This window comes from Aedes albopictus, chromosome 1, assembly GCF_035046485.1.
Source record: "Aedes albopictus strain Foshan chromosome 1, AalbF5, whole genome shotgun sequence".
NCBI lineage: Eukaryota > Metazoa > Arthropoda > Insecta > Diptera > Culicidae > Aedes > Aedes albopictus.
This window is the reverse complement of record NC_085136.1, coordinates 311,706,856-311,725,360: the sequence shown is the minus strand read 5'-3', so window position 1 is coordinate 311,725,360 and position 18,505 is coordinate 311,706,856. Positions and strand designations below refer to the sequence as shown.

General features: G+C 41.1%; 1 protein-coding gene across 5 annotated transcripts in view; it reads left to right on the top strand.

Annotated features, from left to right (window-relative positions):
• LOC109402423 (uncharacterized) overlaps window positions 1–18,505 on the top strand; it is a 47,096-nt gene that overhangs the window by 10,086 nt on the left and 18,505 nt on the right. For all 5 annotated transcript variants that reach the window (XM_029862119.2, XM_029862118.2, XM_029862116.2 and 2 more), the window contains exon 2: window positions 7,037–7,632. In XM_029862119.2, coding sequence (XP_029717979.2) covers window positions 7,508–7,632 — 125 coding nt within the window. In that variant the 5' untranslated portion in view covers window positions 7,037–7,507. The remainder of the gene's footprint in view (window positions 1–7,036; window positions 7,633–18,505) is intronic.

Here is an 18,505-nt window from a genome sequence, read left to right as displayed (position 1 = left end):
CTGGAAGAAACAGGGATTTTTGAAGAAGTGGAAGTTTCTGGGAACAAGATATAGATGCTAGGAGTTAGAAATTCTTTCAAGGATTTCTCCAGTGATTATTCCAAATATTCTGTACTGATTTGATTGAGAGGATCTTCTAGGAATTCATAAGAATGTTACTCTCGGAACTCCTCCAAGAATTTCACTAGCAATTCCTTCAGCAATTTATCCTAAGAATCCTTCACGAATTCCTTCAGTGATTTTTCTCTGAAAATATTCCTCAATAGATCCTACCAGCCAATCCTTCAGGAGTTTCAAACTGTACTAGAAATTTCTTTAACAATTCTTGAAGATTTCTCTTTGAGAATTGCTCCAAAGATAATTACTGGAACAGGAACTCCTCCAGAGGTTTCTGTTTGATACATTCTAGGAATTAAACTTTTCAAGTGAGATTTCCTAAGAAATTCTTTCTGAGATCCAGAATTCCTTCAGAGATTCCTCCAGGGATTACACTGGCAATTCCATCACGAAGTCCTCTCCAAGAGGTCAAGATCCCACCAGAAGTTCTTTTTGCAGAGATGTTTTCAGAAATTCCTTCAGAAATCCTTGTAGATTGTAGAAACTCATCCAGAGATTTTTCCAAGAACTTCGCCACAACTTAAGTTCCTCCAGAAATTCTTCAAGTAACTCCTCTTGATATTCCACCACGAAGTCTTCCTGGAATTCCCCCAGAGTTAAAATAAATTCCTCCTTCCTTGTGTTAGAGATTTTTTAGGATATATTTCAGGATCTCGTTCAGATATTCCTGCTAGAGTTCACTCAAGGATTTATCCATGAACACTTCTCAGTAGACTGCTTAAGAAATTCTCCCAGCAATTACTCTGGAGATTCCTCCAGAAAGTTTTCCACAGATGTTATTAGAAATTCCTCTTAAAATTCTGTCAGAAAATCCTGCAAAGGTTCCCTTTGATTTTTTGCAGATATTCGTAAAGCGAGATGCCAAGATTTTTTTTTCAGGAATAACTCCAGCAGATCTCATACAGAAAATTCTTTAGAGGTTTCTTCAGAAAATTCTCGAGAAATTCCACCCCTATGTCCTCCGATGATTCCATAAGTTGTACCTCCAGAGACACCTTCAGGAATTCCTCCAGAAATCTTTCTTGGAACTCATCCAAAGAGAATACTAATTCATAAGAGCTTCATCTAGAGGGGCCCATTAGGGTGGGGCTAATTTTGAAAAATCTTTTCGGGATACGATTTCCCAAGTGGAAAGTGATCTACTGGTCGAAACAAGTGAGCTGTACAAAAATGAGCGATTTTGGTTCATATTTAGGGGTGGCACAAAGGGTTTAAGTGGAATTTTTGCTAGAAAAAAACATTGAAAAAACATTTTCAAAATAAATTTTCAAACATAACTTTTCTAGACTAAATTGGTGATTCTAGAATCCAATTGGGCCAAATTTGACTTTGAAATTTTGATATCTCCACTGGTTGCTGTGATATTTGAAAAGAAATGTCATATTTTAGTATCCAACTCAAAAAAAAAAAATACTAAAATACTGGGTAAATCCCAAAAGCAGCTCATGATGAATCTTGGAGGAATCCCAGAAGGAACTCCAGGAGGCATCCGTTAAGGAAGTCCTGATGGAATTTTCGAAAGAGCTTCTGAAGGAATCCAAGAAAGACTCCAAGATACTCCTTGACAAATCTCAGAAAGAACTGCTTAACAGATCACAAAAGAAACTTTTGAAGAATTTCCAGAAGGGGCTGCTGGAGGAATTCTCAAAAAAGGATAGACGAATCCAAAAAAAACTTCTAGAGGATTCCCAAAATTAATTCCTGGAGGAACACCTCAAGAAACTGATGGAATACTTTCAGTAGGATCTCCTAGGGGTCCCTCGACGAAACCTCTGGAGAAATCTTATAAAGCTCCTTATCTTATAAACGAGCTCCTGATAGAATCTCAAAAAGAGCTCTAGAAGGAATCTGAGAAGAAACTTCCGTTGGAGAATCAGAAGCAATTTATGGAGGACTTCAGAAGCAACTTCTGAAGGAATTCATGGAGGATTATCACTCTGCAGTAGGCGAATTCGCTGGTAATTTTTTTTATTAACTGAAGTTTACCCAGTAGCCCACGGCTGTAAATATATAAAAATAATCAAATAATAAATAAAACCGGCTATATAGAATAGAAGTGATGGAGACGCATGGACATTCCATAAGTATATGAGCACAAAACTTAAAATTAAAAAAATGCAGCTCATCAACGACTTGAAGAATATACATATACTTTTTTAATACGTTGTGTAAAATTTGTTGAACTTTCGTTAAAACAAAATAAAAAAAATGTAGTCGGTATGGTCCAATATTGTGAAAATCATTAAAAAAAACAAACAGTACGCGTTCGCTCGGTGCAGACGCTTTAACTGCAATGCTTTTTAACTGCACGTCCGCTAAGTGCAACAATTTTGCAGTTATCGCACCCTCGATCGCACCGCTATCCGTCAAAATGAAATGTCGACAACGATGCGATGTTTGCAGGGATTTTTCCACGAGTTTTTCTTCAGAATGTCTTCTGGAATAATTTACGAAATCCTTTGAAAGAATTCCGGAGAAATATTGGGAGGAATCAAGTTTAAATCTAGCGAGAAGCTCCACAAAATAGACCTCGTGAGGAACTTCGGAAAAAAGTACTAAAAAAACTGTGACATCTCGGAAAACAAATTTCTGGAGGTAGCCCTAGAACACAATTGTTGGAAAATTCAAGGAGGAAAAATCCTGGGAGAAACTACGGTCAAAATCCCGCTTGGAAATCGATTAGGAATGTTGGGGAACTCCGTAAAATATATCCCTGAAAAAAAAAATACAAAAATTTGGCAACAATCCCGAGAGAAACTGTTGGAAGCTATCCCGGAAAACCACTAAGAAAATTTTTTGAAATAACTATGAAACATTTTCAATCGATTTACTGGAGTGATTACAGCGAGAAATTCCCCAAGCTCATCGCGAAACCCTCTGCAAAAAATCCCTGGAGGTATTCCAGCGGAGACTCTGTGGAAATTTCTGCAGAAATCTTGTAGAAATTCCAAGAACAACTCTCAGATCAATAGAACACCGAAAACATCTTGAAAGGAACTATTTATAGGAGCAATTAAAAAAAAAGGAAATTGGAGTGAACTGGAGGAGCCAGAAAAAATGAAACTTTGATAAAACCGCAAAGAAAAAAACTAGGATAAATTCATGGTGAGAAGAATGCTGTGAGAAACTGAAAAATAATTTAAAGTAGGAGTTACGGTAGACATCCAAGGAAGAGTCATGGACAGAATTTCGAAATTTCAACCTTGCTTCACCACACCAGAATAGAGATTAAAATCTACATAGTTTCAAAACTGTGTAAGAAGGAATTCAAAGGTCATATGATCGATGGAATTACTGGTTGGATTGCTGAATGTTTTTCCTGAGTCCTGACATCCGAAATCCAATTTCTGAAATTGGAAATATCTAAAAATATCTTCAACCGATTTTTGTTTTATTTTCGAAACAATTTCGCAAAAAAGAAGTTCTTGAAAATTTTTAGCGATTTGATAAAATTTGTTGCGCATTTCTCTTAAAGTTTTACTTAATATTCGGCTTTCGAAATACCTCCTGGAAAAAACCTGGCAAACTCAGGGAATGTTATTTTGTCCTATGAGTAGACAGACACCCTGAATCCACTAAATATTCTGCACCAAAAAGAGTCAACTAGGAATTTGAAGATTTCTCGGAAGCAAATAATCCTGAGATTCCTCTATAGATTCCTTCAGAGTTTTTTTCTAGGAATCCTCTCTCTCAATAGATCTTATCAGACAATCCTCTAGGAGTTTCAGAGATTGCAATGGAAATTCTTTTAAGAATTCTTGAAGAGTTTTCTCTAAGAATTACCCCAGAAATAGTTCCAGGGTCTCCAGTTAGCCTAGTGGGCTAGTTGTTAAGGCTATGGATCGCCGATCCGGAGACGGCGGGTTCGATTCCCGTTCCAGTCGGGAAAGTTTTCTCGACTCTCTGGGCATAGTGTATCATTGTACTTGCCTCACAATATACAAATTCATGCAATGGCAGGCAAAGAAAGCCCTTTAATTAATAACTGTGGAAGTGCTCAAAGAACACTAAGTTGAAGCAAGGCAGGCCAAGTCCCAGTGGGGACGTAGAGCCATAAAGAAGAAGAAGAAGAAGAAGATAGTCCCAGGAATTCCTGCAGTGGTTTCTCTTAGATTTCTCCAGGAATTACTCTTTTAAATCTACCACGAAGTCCTCCAAGAATGCTTCCTAGGATTCCATAAGGAGTTGTTCCTCCAGAGATGCGTTCAAGAGTTCCTCTACAAATCCTACCAAGAACTTATGCAGAGATTCTTCCAAGGATTTCACCACAATTTTAATTTCCACTACGAAGTACTCCTGGAGTTCCCTCAGAAATTCCCAAAAAAATCACAAGGAATTTCTCCAGCGATGGGACAGACCAATCACAGGAGTTGGATGAAAGATTCTTGCAGGATTTATTCAAGGAATTCGTTCAGATGTTTCTGCAGGATTTCTCTCAAAGATTCACCCAGAATCTCTTCCAGAGATTTTTACAACAATTTCTCCGTAGATTCTTCCAAAAAATCTTTCAGTGAATTCACTGGCAAATTCATCTTGGAATTCTTCCAGAGTTTTTACCAAGAATTACCCCAGAGATTGTTTCAGAAATTTCTCCAGAGGCTCTTCTTTTATTTGTTGCATAAATTCTTGAAGCGAGATACCAGAATACCAGGTAAATATCAACCAGATTTCCTTAGGAATTCTTCCAAAAATTCATTCAGAAATTCTTCCAGACATTCCTCCGCCAGTTTCTCTAAAACGTTTATCCTTCAACAAAATGTATTTTAATTTGAAAAACTGTAAAAATCAAATATGTGGCTCACTACTACCATCTATATGTATAATGAATTGTTGAAATAATTGCTATCTGACCAATGATTTCCTGTCAAGTTTTCCTTATTGAAATGACGGTTGGTATTGTTTACAAGAATTGGTGACAAAATGTCGAAAGACAAAACGTCGAATGCCAAAAGATCAAATGTCGAAACATCGAAAGGAACAAAATATCGAATTATTCTTTTAAAAGGAACGAAAAATACCCATGTCGTATGTTAGCATAAACATCTGTTATCTGTGCCACCCCTAAGTTCTCAAGGAATTCCTTCAATCTATCTATCTATCTATATATATAAAAATGAGTTTGAAGTCCCTTTGAGGCAACAAAAGTCACGAACGGCTGAACTGATCAGCATAGCATGACTCTTGCACGGTCCGATTCGTATTCGTGGTGGCTGTGTTTATATGTAATAAAAAGTTACGAAAATCAACTAAAAAGTAGAAAAACTGTGAAAGTAATGATTTTTCATGAATCGAGAAGAAATTCAACAGAATCGAAATGAAACCAATCTAGAGTGCTGTGCTAGAATGACCACCACTGCAACCTGGCAAGACAAAGTTTGCCGGGACAGCTAGTGATTCTATAATTAGTAGCTTCAGAGACAAAAAATCCTTCTAGGAACACATCCAGAAAGACTACTAATTCATTCTGAGCTTCACCTTAAGATTGCTTGAGCAATCCTTAAGGAATTTCTCCAATTATCGTCTGGGAATTCTTTCAGATATGATACCCCAAAAAATTCACCTTGCAATTTCTCTCACAAATTTCTCAAGGAATACCTCACATGAATTCCTCTAGGAATTCTTCAAGTAACTCTTTCAGAAATTCTACCACAATGACCTCCAAGAGTTTCTTCAAATATTCAAGCATTCCTCCAGTTTCTTCCTTCAGCAGTTCCTCCAGAGATGCTTCTAGAAAATGCTGTAATTATTCGTGAAACTCATCCAGATTCTTCCAAGAATTCCACAACATTTTTTTTTTCTAAAAATTCTCCGGATAATTTCTCTTGAAGTTCCTCCAAGAATAAAAGGCTTTCTGCTGAAGGTTCCTCCTGAATTATTCCCTGAGATCCTTACGAAAATTCCACCTGTTGCTAGTTCCGCACTTCCTTTATGGATGTTGCAGAATTTATGCCAGGTACTTACTCGTCGTTAAGATATTAATTCTAGAGTTTTTTTTTTTTTCAGAGATTCATAAGATATTCGCTTTTGGAACGTCGTTTCTGTACAAATCCGACAATGCGAAGATTGTTCCGTGTATAACAGCGCTTTAAGCTTAAAAATGTGGAAGGTCCCATAGAATATCAAGTCTTAAAATGGGTTTATCTGTGACCAATAACTATCAAGTCGAATAAAAATCTTTCGCATAGTTGGACAATGATTTTTCATAAGGGCCTAACTGACTTGAACGATTTCTCTTCGTCGACTCTCTCTTTCGCTAATAATTTGATAAAAAAAACAAAATCGTTATTCTTTGTGTTTCTATAGCAACATGTAGTCGTCTTCTTCGCATTTCAACAAAATTCCAAATCTTTGGAAAACTCAATACACATTCTGTGATAACACAAAGAGAGGATCGATGAAGAGAACTCGAAAATGTCAGTTAGGCCCAAATGAAAAATCAGTATAGATTTATCCTGGAAGTAGAAGAATAAAAACAGTGACTTGTCTCAATTGAATGAATATTTTGATGAATATAGACAAATCACAGACAAACAGACGTAACACTCCGAACATGTTTCGTTTAAAATTATAGTCACCGAAACGTATTCGGCCAATGCTAAAAGGACTGAGTGACCAATCATCAACTAGGTGGCGGAAGTGTGCAAATGTCGAACTCGAACAAAAAAGATGCGAGCGCCGCGGATGGGCAGTTGGCCAACTATCAAATTTTTAAATAGACCGTTAAATAGATGGACGATGGGAATTATCAGAGCGTTACATCTGTTTGTCTGTGTACAAATATTGTTAACATATCATGGTCAATCCACCAAACAGTGATTCGCTACCAGCCCTGCTGCATAGGGAGATCTCAAAGTGCATCGGCGGATCCAATGAAACTCGATCTGCTCCGTACCTACTAAATTCCCTCTCTTGTTGATAGATTCACAACACAGCAGCAGGCAATGTGAGACAGTGTGATTTTTGTTCGTCTGTGAATTCCCGGATCTGTCTTCCGCACGGGACGCGAAGGCTAGTTTAGTGTCATTCAGCGGTAGTGATTCATCGCGGATGAGCTTCTCGCGTAAAACAAAGTGATTCTGACTAAGCTATCTATACGGCGGTCGTCCGTCGTCCACGGGGTGGAGAGAGCGACAGCGACAGAACAAAAGTGCTCGCACTAGTGAATGCTAATAAAACCCCCAATGGCAGTTCCGATGAGTTCTTCCACTGCCAACGTCGACGCAGTCTCCGATGCATTGGAGGAGATACCCTCATCCACATCCGTCCGAAATTCGAACCTGCTAAAAGTGAGGGGAAAGTGAGCGGTCCCCGGAAGAGAAGTGACGAAAATCCCTTGAAACCCCAAGTGCCAAATTGTGTGTTGGTGGTCTGCTGGACCAGAAGGAGAGGGATGCTGCAGCTGGCGGAATTTGCTGTGAGCAGTTTTTGGATGTACTGCGCCCTGTCGGTTGTGGTGATGGTAACGCTGGTCACGACCCTGGCCTCATGCCTTTGCTGCCGGAAGCAGGAGATCAAGTAAGTACTGGGGAAACTGCTTGCTCTAATGGTATTATTTCACTCTATTCGATTCGATCCGGTCCATGGACGGAAGAATCAGTGGGCCGTATGTGTTTGACTGTCTTTTAGCTGTTGTTGTTTGTACCTTCCCTCTTTACTACGTATTTATTGTACAGTGAAACGGGGTGACGTTGATAACTTTATACTTGTTACTTGAAAAGCTCAAATGTATTTTTTTTTGTAACGTTTTGAATTCATAAGGTTTTCTATTCCATCGATGAATACAATGTTCTTTATACCCAAAAGATGTCTATCTAGTGTAATCAAAAGCTCAAATCAACAATGCCACTACATAAGTCCCTTAAACTCCACAGTCGCCATCTTGCATTTGTAGAACACTATTTTTTGAATTCCGGACATCTTTCTCATATCAAATAGGCAGAAACCCTACACTTTCGATTTTAAGCATTCGATTTTTTATTTTTGGCATTATACTAGTTTTGTAGGGCCAAATAACAAAGCTGTTTATTTTAAACTAAAACCATGGTTTAAAAGAAATCGTAATAAGGTTCGAAACAGCTGATTTTTCTCCGTGGTGGTGTGAGTACGAGAAACGAAAAACAACCAAGATCCTATCAATGTTACCCCGTTTCACGGTACCACGCTCGTTTGTAGGCGTAAATTGTAAAGCACGCTGCGGCCTGTTGAGAGTTGTTGTAGTGATGATCTAATTTCTTCCGTTCAATCCCTTCTCACCCTTTCCCATGCACCCCGAGTTCCTCCAATCAACCCAAATCCGTCGACTTATGATGAGCTCACCTGAGCAAATCTCTCCGCCGCACAGCTGGAAAAGAACTATCACAGCACAGCGCAGAGTCGGTCGCTGTGTTCGGAATTTGAGCTACTTTTTGCCTTTTGCTTCATTGTTCCTCTTAAGTGAGACGAAGGTATAGTTGTCCTGCATGTACTGCACGTTGCACAACGATACCGCTGGCGCTGGGCTGCTGTCCCTTGCTTGTTTGCCACAAATGCAATTTGAATGTGCATCATATGTGTGTACCTTGTACCCGAATATTTGCTGGATTGGATGGTGTGTGGTTGAGTTCCGAGGTCGCTAAATTGGGCTGTAATTGTTGATGATGCACGGTGCAGTAGGTAAAATTAATACGATGATCAGACCCTTCATCGAGGGTAAATCCAATTTATTGTTATTATACTGGAACCGATCTCTTTTCGGTATATGGATATTTGTTTCCGTGTAGAGTCGGTTACGTTTTGGTTTTGCATCTACAAAAACTTGTGAATGGTTCGTCATAATAGATGTCGCCGAATTTTCCATTCGCTTTTTCGTAAAAATGTTGAATCGTTTTAAAATCATATTTACATTGATGGTTTCACTTACCAGGGTGAATTCTCAGATCATGTAACTTACCATCCCTTTTCCCACGCGACTACTGTGGAGGAGTAGGGGTATACTCAGTCTCTAGTAGCAGAGGATATCTCGCTAACATTCCTTCCGCTCCCCTATGATCGTTAGGACGTGACTGGTGCCGTTATTCGCTTTTTAAAACTCAAAGATGCTCATAGAGGATGACAAGCCCATTATAGGTTCCATCTCACAGTGAGTGGTACGAGGGTATCAGGTATCAGTAAGTCGGCTCCAAAGGCACGTTCTCCTCCATTTGGGAAATCTTTGCCATCGCCATGTACACGAGACGAAAGCCGAGGAAAAACTCCGTTAATATCTCCAAAACCATTATGTGTGTTGTGCTCAGATGTTGTTGCCAAGACATGTCATGAGGAAGTGTCCCGGAAGATTAAAGTTTGCGTTCATGGATAAATCTGCTTGAAATTCCAAGATTTCCCTGGCCAAGTTCACAGGGGTTGACGGTATTAAAGTGAAGGAGTTTCATTTTGGTTATTGTAATGTAGTGTTCTTTAGTGAAACATATCACCTTTTTAACACTTTAATGCGCCTCCAACGGTTCATCACGAACCGGCTGCTGCAGATGGAGTATGGCTGATCATATGCATCAGACATGCTCGATAAACAGGAGGAACCGCCGGGGCTCAGTAGAGTCTATTCCCAAGCAATAGTTCCAAATCGGTTGGATTTGAGAAGGTTTTGATGATCGTTACAAATCCTAATAAAAGTATTATAGGATTTGTGACAGGTTTTGGAACCTTTTACAGCCATCTGACTTCAAAATGTTGTTTGGGCTCTATTTCCCACGTTTCTCGGTTGATTTTTATTACATAGTAATTTATTAATGTCATAGTCGCTTTTTCGAATTTTTACAATGTTAGTTGGTCATATTTTCTTTAAATAAACCAATAAAAATCGACCGAAGAATCAATAGTGGGAAGGAGATTTGCAGCACTTAATTGTGCTGATAGATTCAAAGCTAACGTGCGAAGACTTAAACGCATTGTTGACGTCAATGCGTTCGACGTGACATTTTGGACAAAAACTGACTGCTTTATATTAACTGAACAACGTTACTTGTGTATGACTAGGTTGACATTTCTAGGCTACGCTTGAGAAAATGACATGGTTCATCTAGGTAGGACTGATAGGACAATTGAACGAATTTGAATATTTTTAATAGTATTTGTAGCGGGATGGAAGTTGACATGAAATCTTTATTATTTTAAAATTTTATTGCAATCAACTGACCAACTTGGCGTATTTTTGATTATCTCTTAGATATTCAGGACTTCAGTTACATGTTTCTGTGGATTTTGGACCGATGACAATTTAAGGACACAAGAGATGAACACAAGTAGAAAACGATTAGCGAAATCAAGAAAACAATTTGACACAGAATCGACTATATTTGAGCATGAGCATGAGCATAGATGACCGCACAATTCGTAGTTGCTACTCCGTGATTGACCAGAGCAATCGAAATTGCACAAGGAACCAATGAATAGGGCTTGGGACTAGCTTACTATTCTCAATGTACACAGGTCGAGAGCTCTCAACTTTAATAAGGTCAATAACGGCGCCGGCCACGTCCTTACGGTCATCGAGGATGGAAGGGAATGTTAGTAAGACAAACGTTGTTAAAAAGACCGCGAATCGCTGCATCTCCACGTTTGTCTCAGGAAGGAATTTTTTGTTAGTAGGGTAAGGTACATTGTCAGTCCGGGAGTCACCTATGGTTGGTGATATGATTTGACAATGGATCAATATACACAAACCGCCGTTAACAACCGACCACTTTTCGACGCAAGAACTAGCCAAAAAGAAAATTCTATCGCGCGTCTCCACTCCACTAGGGAGCAGACCCGGATAAAAAAATACAATAGAAAAACATAGGATTCTTATGTAACAGTACCATTGAAAACCATACTCTCACAATAGAATTCAATGTTAAAATAACAGTAGAAAAACAATAGAATCAAATGTTTCTAACAATAGAATCAAATGTGAATGAGCATTTCACATTGAATTGTATAGGTTGTTAAGTATCGTAACAATAGAAAAAAGGACTTTTTTCCATACAAGTTTTTTCGCAAAACAGAAGATTCTAATGTAAATGAAATGTTGTTAATGCATATACGGGGAATCAAATATACCGTAGGTTTTTATGTATTTGTATTGTTTTGAACTGTTAAATATGCCAAGAACTGTCTATTTTGAACTGTGATCTTACATTAGGTTTAATGGTTTGGGGATGGTTTTCTATTGTGAAACAGAAGATTCTTATGTTTTCGAATTGTTCCAAAAAGTGAATTGCACGGTAAACGTATTGTTTTGGGTAGTGATTTTATTTATGGTTCCACATTTGATTCAATTGTTTTGGAATTGTTTTCTATTGTGAAACAAACATACTGTTTGTACTGTATTTACATTGAATTCAATGGTTTGGGCCCGGGTTTGGGTATCGTTTTCTATTGTGATACGTTGTGTGATACAGAAGATTCTTATGTTTTCGAATTGTTTCAAACAGTGAATTGCACGGTAAACGTATTGTTTTGAGTAGTAATTTTATTACTGATTCCACATTTGATTCAATGGTTTGGGAATTGTTTTCTATTGTGATACACAAGATTCTTATGTTTTCATATTGTTCTTTGAGCACTGACTTAATTACACATTAGATTCTATTGTTCTGGAATTGCTTTCAATTGTGATTACGGAACATACTGTTTTTCCTTATCCAAAGGTTTGGGAATTGTTTTCTATTGTGAAACAGAAAATTCTAATGTTTTGGAATAGTTTTATTTTACAAGCGATTATGAACATTTTGGCATGATTTGATCTATTTCTGCTTTTTACTTTTGTTACTGATTGCTTGAGAAAATTCTGAAAAACAGTGAATCTGAACTATCTTTATGCATTTGGACTAGAAGCTTGTATATTTTATGCTACATTCAGGGCTACATTTTAAGAACACAGATCGAACAATTTTCTAATATTTGGATCAATCATGTCGTAAATCGAGTAATGTTTTATTGCATTAATGATTGAAGCTTGGGCTCCCATGCCCCACCAGCCAGATAACTGGGTTTAGCAGACTAAGCATTATATGTGGCAACACTATAAGCGGCATGATGGAACCGTGCCTAAGCGCGCTAAGTGTTGTTAGACCACTAATGTAGTTGCATTTAGTGAGTGATGAGGTACAAAAGTAACATTACAGCGTGCTTAACCATTATTGTAGCACTAAAAAAAACTCGATATACTACAACTTGAACCTATACTTGAACGTCATTCGAAGCGTTAAAATGCAAGATATTGCATAGATTAAGTTCGTTAAATGTTGACTTTACACAAGCTTCTATGTTGTTTGAATAGTTCTTCAAATATTCGAATCGCTCATTTTATTGTTCAATAAACGTCTAATTGCATTAATGGATGAAGCTTGGGCTCCCATGTCCCACCAGCCAGATAACTGGGTTTAGCAAACTAAGCATTATATGTGGCAACACTATAAGCGGCATGATGGAACCGTGCCGAAGCGCGCTAAGTGTTGTTAGACCACTAATGTAGTTGCATTTAGTGGGTGATGAGGTACAAAAGTAACATTACAGCGTGCTTAACCATTATTGTAGCATTTATGGACATTTGATGAACTACAGCTTGTGGAATACAGCATACAATATAGAATTTGATTCAAAGGCATGCATGTGTTCCATGTTTAAAGAGCGAACCTATATTTAAAAACCTTGCAAAGCTACCAAATGCAAAAGATGGTTCTACGGTTCTACTCAGTAATATCACAGACAAACAGACGTAACACTCTGATAATTCCCATCGTACACCGATTTAACGGTCTTTTTCAAAATTGGATAGTTGGCCAACTGCCCAACCGTGGCGCTCGCATCGTTTTTGTTCGAGTTTGACGTTTGCTCACTACCGCCACCTAGTTGGTGGTCAGCCAAACATAGTCATTTTAGCATTGGGCGAACATGTTTCCGTGACTATGATTTGAATCGAAAAATGTTCGAAGTGTTACGTCTGTTTGTCTGTGGTAATATGTTTCACATTTGATTTCACGAAAAAAAGTTTGATGATGAAACTATTGCAGTCAAGATTGCAGTCAAATTAAAGGAAGGGAAAATTAGTATTTTTACAATAAGTCCGTTGGCCCTCATGCAGATCTTGCTTAAATCGGCATTCAATAAGCTCTGGGTTGATTGCTTATGCACCGCGCACCGGCTTGACGTCCTTGTCACTGTTGAGAGATGAGAAGGGGTTATTAATAACGAAACGTGGGTTCAAATATAACTTAGAATTTTATGTACAGTGCCGATTCGTTCGTTGGGGGCTCATGAGATGGGCTGCCTCGATGGTTAGATGTTTGCAGATTGGGGCAAACCCCAACTAAAAAGTAGTGTCCGAGGTACTGTCAATGTCAAAATCGAAGGCGCTGTCGCATCGCAGGTCCTGTATACTGAACGTTTGTGCAAGTATATTAAGTCAATAATCAATAATTTTTAAATGCCAGTATTTTCTCTGTGTGTTGATACATACTTTCTGGGGCGGTCTATAAATTAGAAAACCATGATGCTCCCTTTATCAAAAGCACGCAACTTTTTCTTGCTATATTTCTATTTTTTCAATATTTTCTTTTAATATTTTTTTAATACTGGTACAATGAAATTAGCCCTTTTCAAATGTTAGTTTGGAAAACTTTAAAAAAAATCTTAAATATAGGTAAAAAGTACTAATTAGATGATTTTATTATATTATTAAAAAGGTCGAACCAACCCTGGGATTTTTTCTGGGAAAGTGTGATTCGCTACCAGCCCTGCCCTGCCAACTCAAATCGCCTCTCGGCTCTCGCAAAAGCGCAAACAAAACACATACAAACCTGTTGAAATGCCGCAACTGTTGAATGATTCAGCACTGCACCACACACTATATTTTCTCCCGTGAGGAAAATGCGGAAAATTCACGCAGCTGAGCGTGAATTTTCCACATTTTCCGCACACAAAACTGCTATTCAGAATTTTTTACCGCTGACGACCGAGCTGACTACAACAAAACTTGGCTGTCATCGATACACACTGTTTCGGAATTACTCAAAAACCCAAGCAAAAACCCTTTTTTTTCAAACGTCCAGACCATTGAAAAACAGTGCATTTCAATGTTACTGATACATTCTATTGTAAACTAATGGTTTGAACGCTGAATCCAACAGTAACAAAGAATTCAAATGTTAATCTATTGTTTAGGTATGTAACCATGGAATCTAATGTAAATCTTTTGTAATCATTAAAAAGAATCAAATTTTAAAAATACTGTACAATACATTCACAATAGAAAGCAATGTTAACATAAGAATCTGTGGGTTTTCAATTGTTTTTCCCATAGCCTTAATTGTTCGTTTTTATCCGGGGAAACCTTTAGTCTATTCCACACAGAAATACACTGAACGCGACTCACTTGTCGGCGCCCGGATTTTTTTCTCGACCGGCGAACCCAAAGTAACATTTTTCACTCTTTTGTGTAAATGCAAAAAATGAAAGAAAATATTTATTATCAACTAAAAGTGTATTCGAAACTAGCGCCGAAGGGAAGCGAAAAATTCGGAACCGACTCGAAACACGGCGCGCGCACACTCGTCCCGTCGTCGGAGCCCCGCAGAGAGAAGAGAAAAAAAAATCGCAAAAATCTAGCAAAGCGAGCGCGCGAAACTTTGCTGCTGCCGAACTACCGCACACTACTGACTGCTTGGCGTCCCGTCGTCGGAGCCCCGCAGAGGGAAGAGGAAAAATAAATCGCAAAAATCTAGCAAAGCGAGCGCGCGAAACTTTGCTGCTGCCGAACTACCGCACACTACTGACGAAACTTTGCTGCTGCCGAACTGCCGCACACTACTGACTGCTTGGCGTCCCGTCGTCGGAGCCCCGCAGAGGGAAGAGGAAAAATAAATCGCAAAAATCTAGCAAAGCGAGCGCGCGAAACTTTGCTGCTGCCGAACTGCCGCACACTACTGACTGCTTGGCGTCCCGTCGTCGGAGCCCCGCAGAGGGAAGAGGAAAAATAAATCGCAAAAATCTAGCAAAGCGAGCGCGCGAAACTTTGCTGCTGCCGAACTACCGCACACTACTGACTGCTTGGCGTCCCGTCGTCGGAGCCCCGCAGAGGGAAGAGGGAAAAAAAATCGCAAAAATCTAGCAAAGCGAGCGCGCGAAACTTTGCTGCTGCCGAACTACCGCACACTACTGACTGCTTGGCGTCCCGTCGTCGGAGCCCCGCAGAGGGAAGAGGAAAAAAAAAATCGCAAAAATCTAGCAAAGCGAGCGCGCGAAACTTTGCTGCTGCCGAACTACCGCACACTACTGACTGCTTGGCGTCCCGTCGTCGGAGCCCCGCAGAGGGAAGAGGAAAAATAAATCGCAAAAATCTAGCAAAGCGAGCGCGCGAAACTTTGCTGCTGCCGAACTACCGCACACTACTGACTGCTTTGCATCCCGTCGTCGGAGCCCCGCAGTGAGAAGGGGAAAGAAAATCGCAAAAATCTAGCAAAGCGAGCGCGCGAAACTTTGCTGCTGCCGAACTACCGCACACTACTGACTGCTTTGCATCCCGTCGTCGGAGCCCCGCAGTGAGAAGGGGAAAGAAAATCGCAAAAATCTAGCAAAGCGAGCGCGCGAAACTTTGCTGCTGCCGAACTACCGCACACTACTGACTGCTTGGCGTCCCGTCGTCGGAGCCCCGCAGAGGGAAGAGGAAAAAAAAATCGCAAAAATCTAGCAAAGCGAGCGCGCGAAACTTTGCTGCTGCCGAACTACCGCACACTACTGACTGCTTTGCATCCCGTCGTCGGAGCCCCGCAGTGAGAAGGGGAAAGAAAATCGCAAAAATCTAGCAAAGCGAGCGCGCGAAACTTTGCTGCTGCCGAACTACCGCACACTACTGACTGCTTTGCATCCCGTCGTCGGAGCCCCGCAGTGAGAAGGGGAAAAAAATCGCAAAAATCTAGCAAAGCGAGCGCGCGAAACTTTGCTGCTGCCGAACTACCGCACACTACTGACTGCTTGGCGTCCCGTCGTCGGAGCCCCGCAGAGGGAAGAGGAAAAATAAATCGCAAAAATCTAGCAAAGCGAGCGCGCGAAACTTTGCTGCTGCCGAACTACCGCACACTACTGACTGCTTTGCATCCCGTCGTCGGAGCCCCGCAGTGAGAAGGGGAAAGAAAATCGCAAAAATCTAGCAAAGCGAGCGCGCGAAACTTTGCTGCTGCCGAACTACCGCACACTACTGACTGCTTGGCGTCCCGTCGTCGGAGCCCCGCAGAGGGAAGAGGAAAAAAAATCGCAAAAATCTAGCAAAGCGAGCGCGCGAAACTTTGCTGCTGCCGAACTACCGCACACTACTGACTGCTTGGCGTCCCGTCGTCGGAGCCCCGCAGAGGGAAGAGGGAAAAAAAATCGCAAAAATCTAGCAACGCGAGCGCGCGAAACTTTGCTGCTGCCGAACTACCGCACACTACTGACTGCTTGGCGTCCCGTCGTCGGAGCCCCGCAGAGGGAAGAGGAAAAATAAATCGCAAAAATCTAGCAAAGCGAGCGCGCGAAACTTTGCTGCTGCCGAACTACCGCACACTACTGACTGCTTTGCATCCCGTCGTCGGAGCCCCGCAGTGAGAAGGGGAAAGAAAATCGCAAAAATCTAGCAAAGCGAGCGCGCGAAACTTTGCTGCTGCCGAACTACCGCACACTACTGACTGCTTGGCGTCCCGTCGTCGGAGCCCCGCAGAGGGAAGAGGAAAAAAAAATCGCAAAAATCTAGCAAAGCGAGCGCGCGAAACTTTGCTGCTGCCGAACTACCGCACACTACTGACTGCTTGGCGTCCCGTCGTCGGAGCCCCGCAGAGGGAAGAGGAAAAATAAATCGCAAAAATCTAGCAAAGCGAGCGCGCGAAACTTTGCTGCTGCCGAACTACCGCACACTACTGACTGCTTGGCGTCCCGTCGTCGGAGCCCCGCAGAGGGAAGAGGAAAAAAAAAATCGCAAAAATCTAGCAAAGCGAGCGCGCGAAACTTTGCTGCTGCCGAACTACCGCACACTACTGACTGCTTGGCGTCCCGTCGTCGGAGCCCCGCAGAGGGAAGAGGAAAAATAAATCGCAAAAATCTAGCTAAGCGAGCGCGCGAAACTTTGCTGCTGCCGAACTACCGCACACTACTGACTGCTTTGCATCCCGTCGTCGGAGCCCCGCAGTGAGAAGGGGAAAGAAAATCGCAAAAATCTAGCAAAGCGAGCGCGCGAAACTTTGCTGCTGCCGAACTACCGCACACTACTGACTGCTTTGCATCCCGTCGTCGGAGCCCCGCAGTGAGAAGGGGAAAGAAAATCGCAAAAATCTAGCAAAGCGAGCGCGCGAAACTTTGCTGCTGCCGAACTACCGCACACTACTGACTGCTTTGCATCCCGTCGTCGGAGCCCCGCAGTGAGAAGGGGAAAGAAAATCGCAAAAATCTAGCAAAGCGAGCGCGCGAAACTTTGCTGCTGCCGAACTACCGCACACTACTGACTGCTTTGCATCCCGTCGTCGGAGCCCCGCAGTGAGAAGGGGAAAGAAAATCGCAAAAATCTAGCAAAGCGAGCGCGCGAAACTTTGCTGCTGCCGAACTACCGCACACTACTGACTGCTTTGCATCCCGTCGTCGGAGCCCCGCAGTGAGAAGGGGAAAGAAAATCGCAAAAATCTAGCAAAGCGAGCGCGCGAAACTTTGCTGCTGCCGAACTACCGCACACTACTGACTGCTTGGCGTCCCGTCGTCGGAGCCCCGCAGAGGGAAGAGGAAAAAAAAATCGCAAAAATCTAGCAAAGCGAGCGCGCGAAACTTTGCTGCTGCCGAACTACCGCACACTACTGACTGCTTGGCGTCCCGTCGTCGGAGCCCCGCAGAGGGAAGAGGAAAAACTAGGAGTGTGTAATGTCTGTGACATAACCGCAATGTTGACGTAGGACAAAGCTTGGAACGAGATTCCGATTTTTATATTTCCATAATACAATGTTTGTTGTTAGGATAATACAAATGGTGGACTGATGTGTTGAGTAAAGTTGTTGTGTGATCGCTTTCGCTGAACACATTTATAACCCAACAAACATTTTTGCTGTATAAGAGTAAAACAAATCACTCTTAAGCTAACTTTAGCTCAAGATGCTGTTATTCAGCTGGTTCGGTTACCTGGAAAGATGTTTACTAGTTCAAGAGAAATGGTCAAATTACTGTTCTACGAGAGAATTTTCATCGAGCGGATAAAATTATTAGATAATTGAACGGCATTAGATAGATCTTCTTAACTAAAGTTTAACGTGAAACTCTTTCGACAATAATGTTGTTTTCATCCAGGAAGAACATATTATTGGCCGACTTCACTATTGCTGAACTACCAAGCTTTCAGTCTATCGCTTTTGATTAT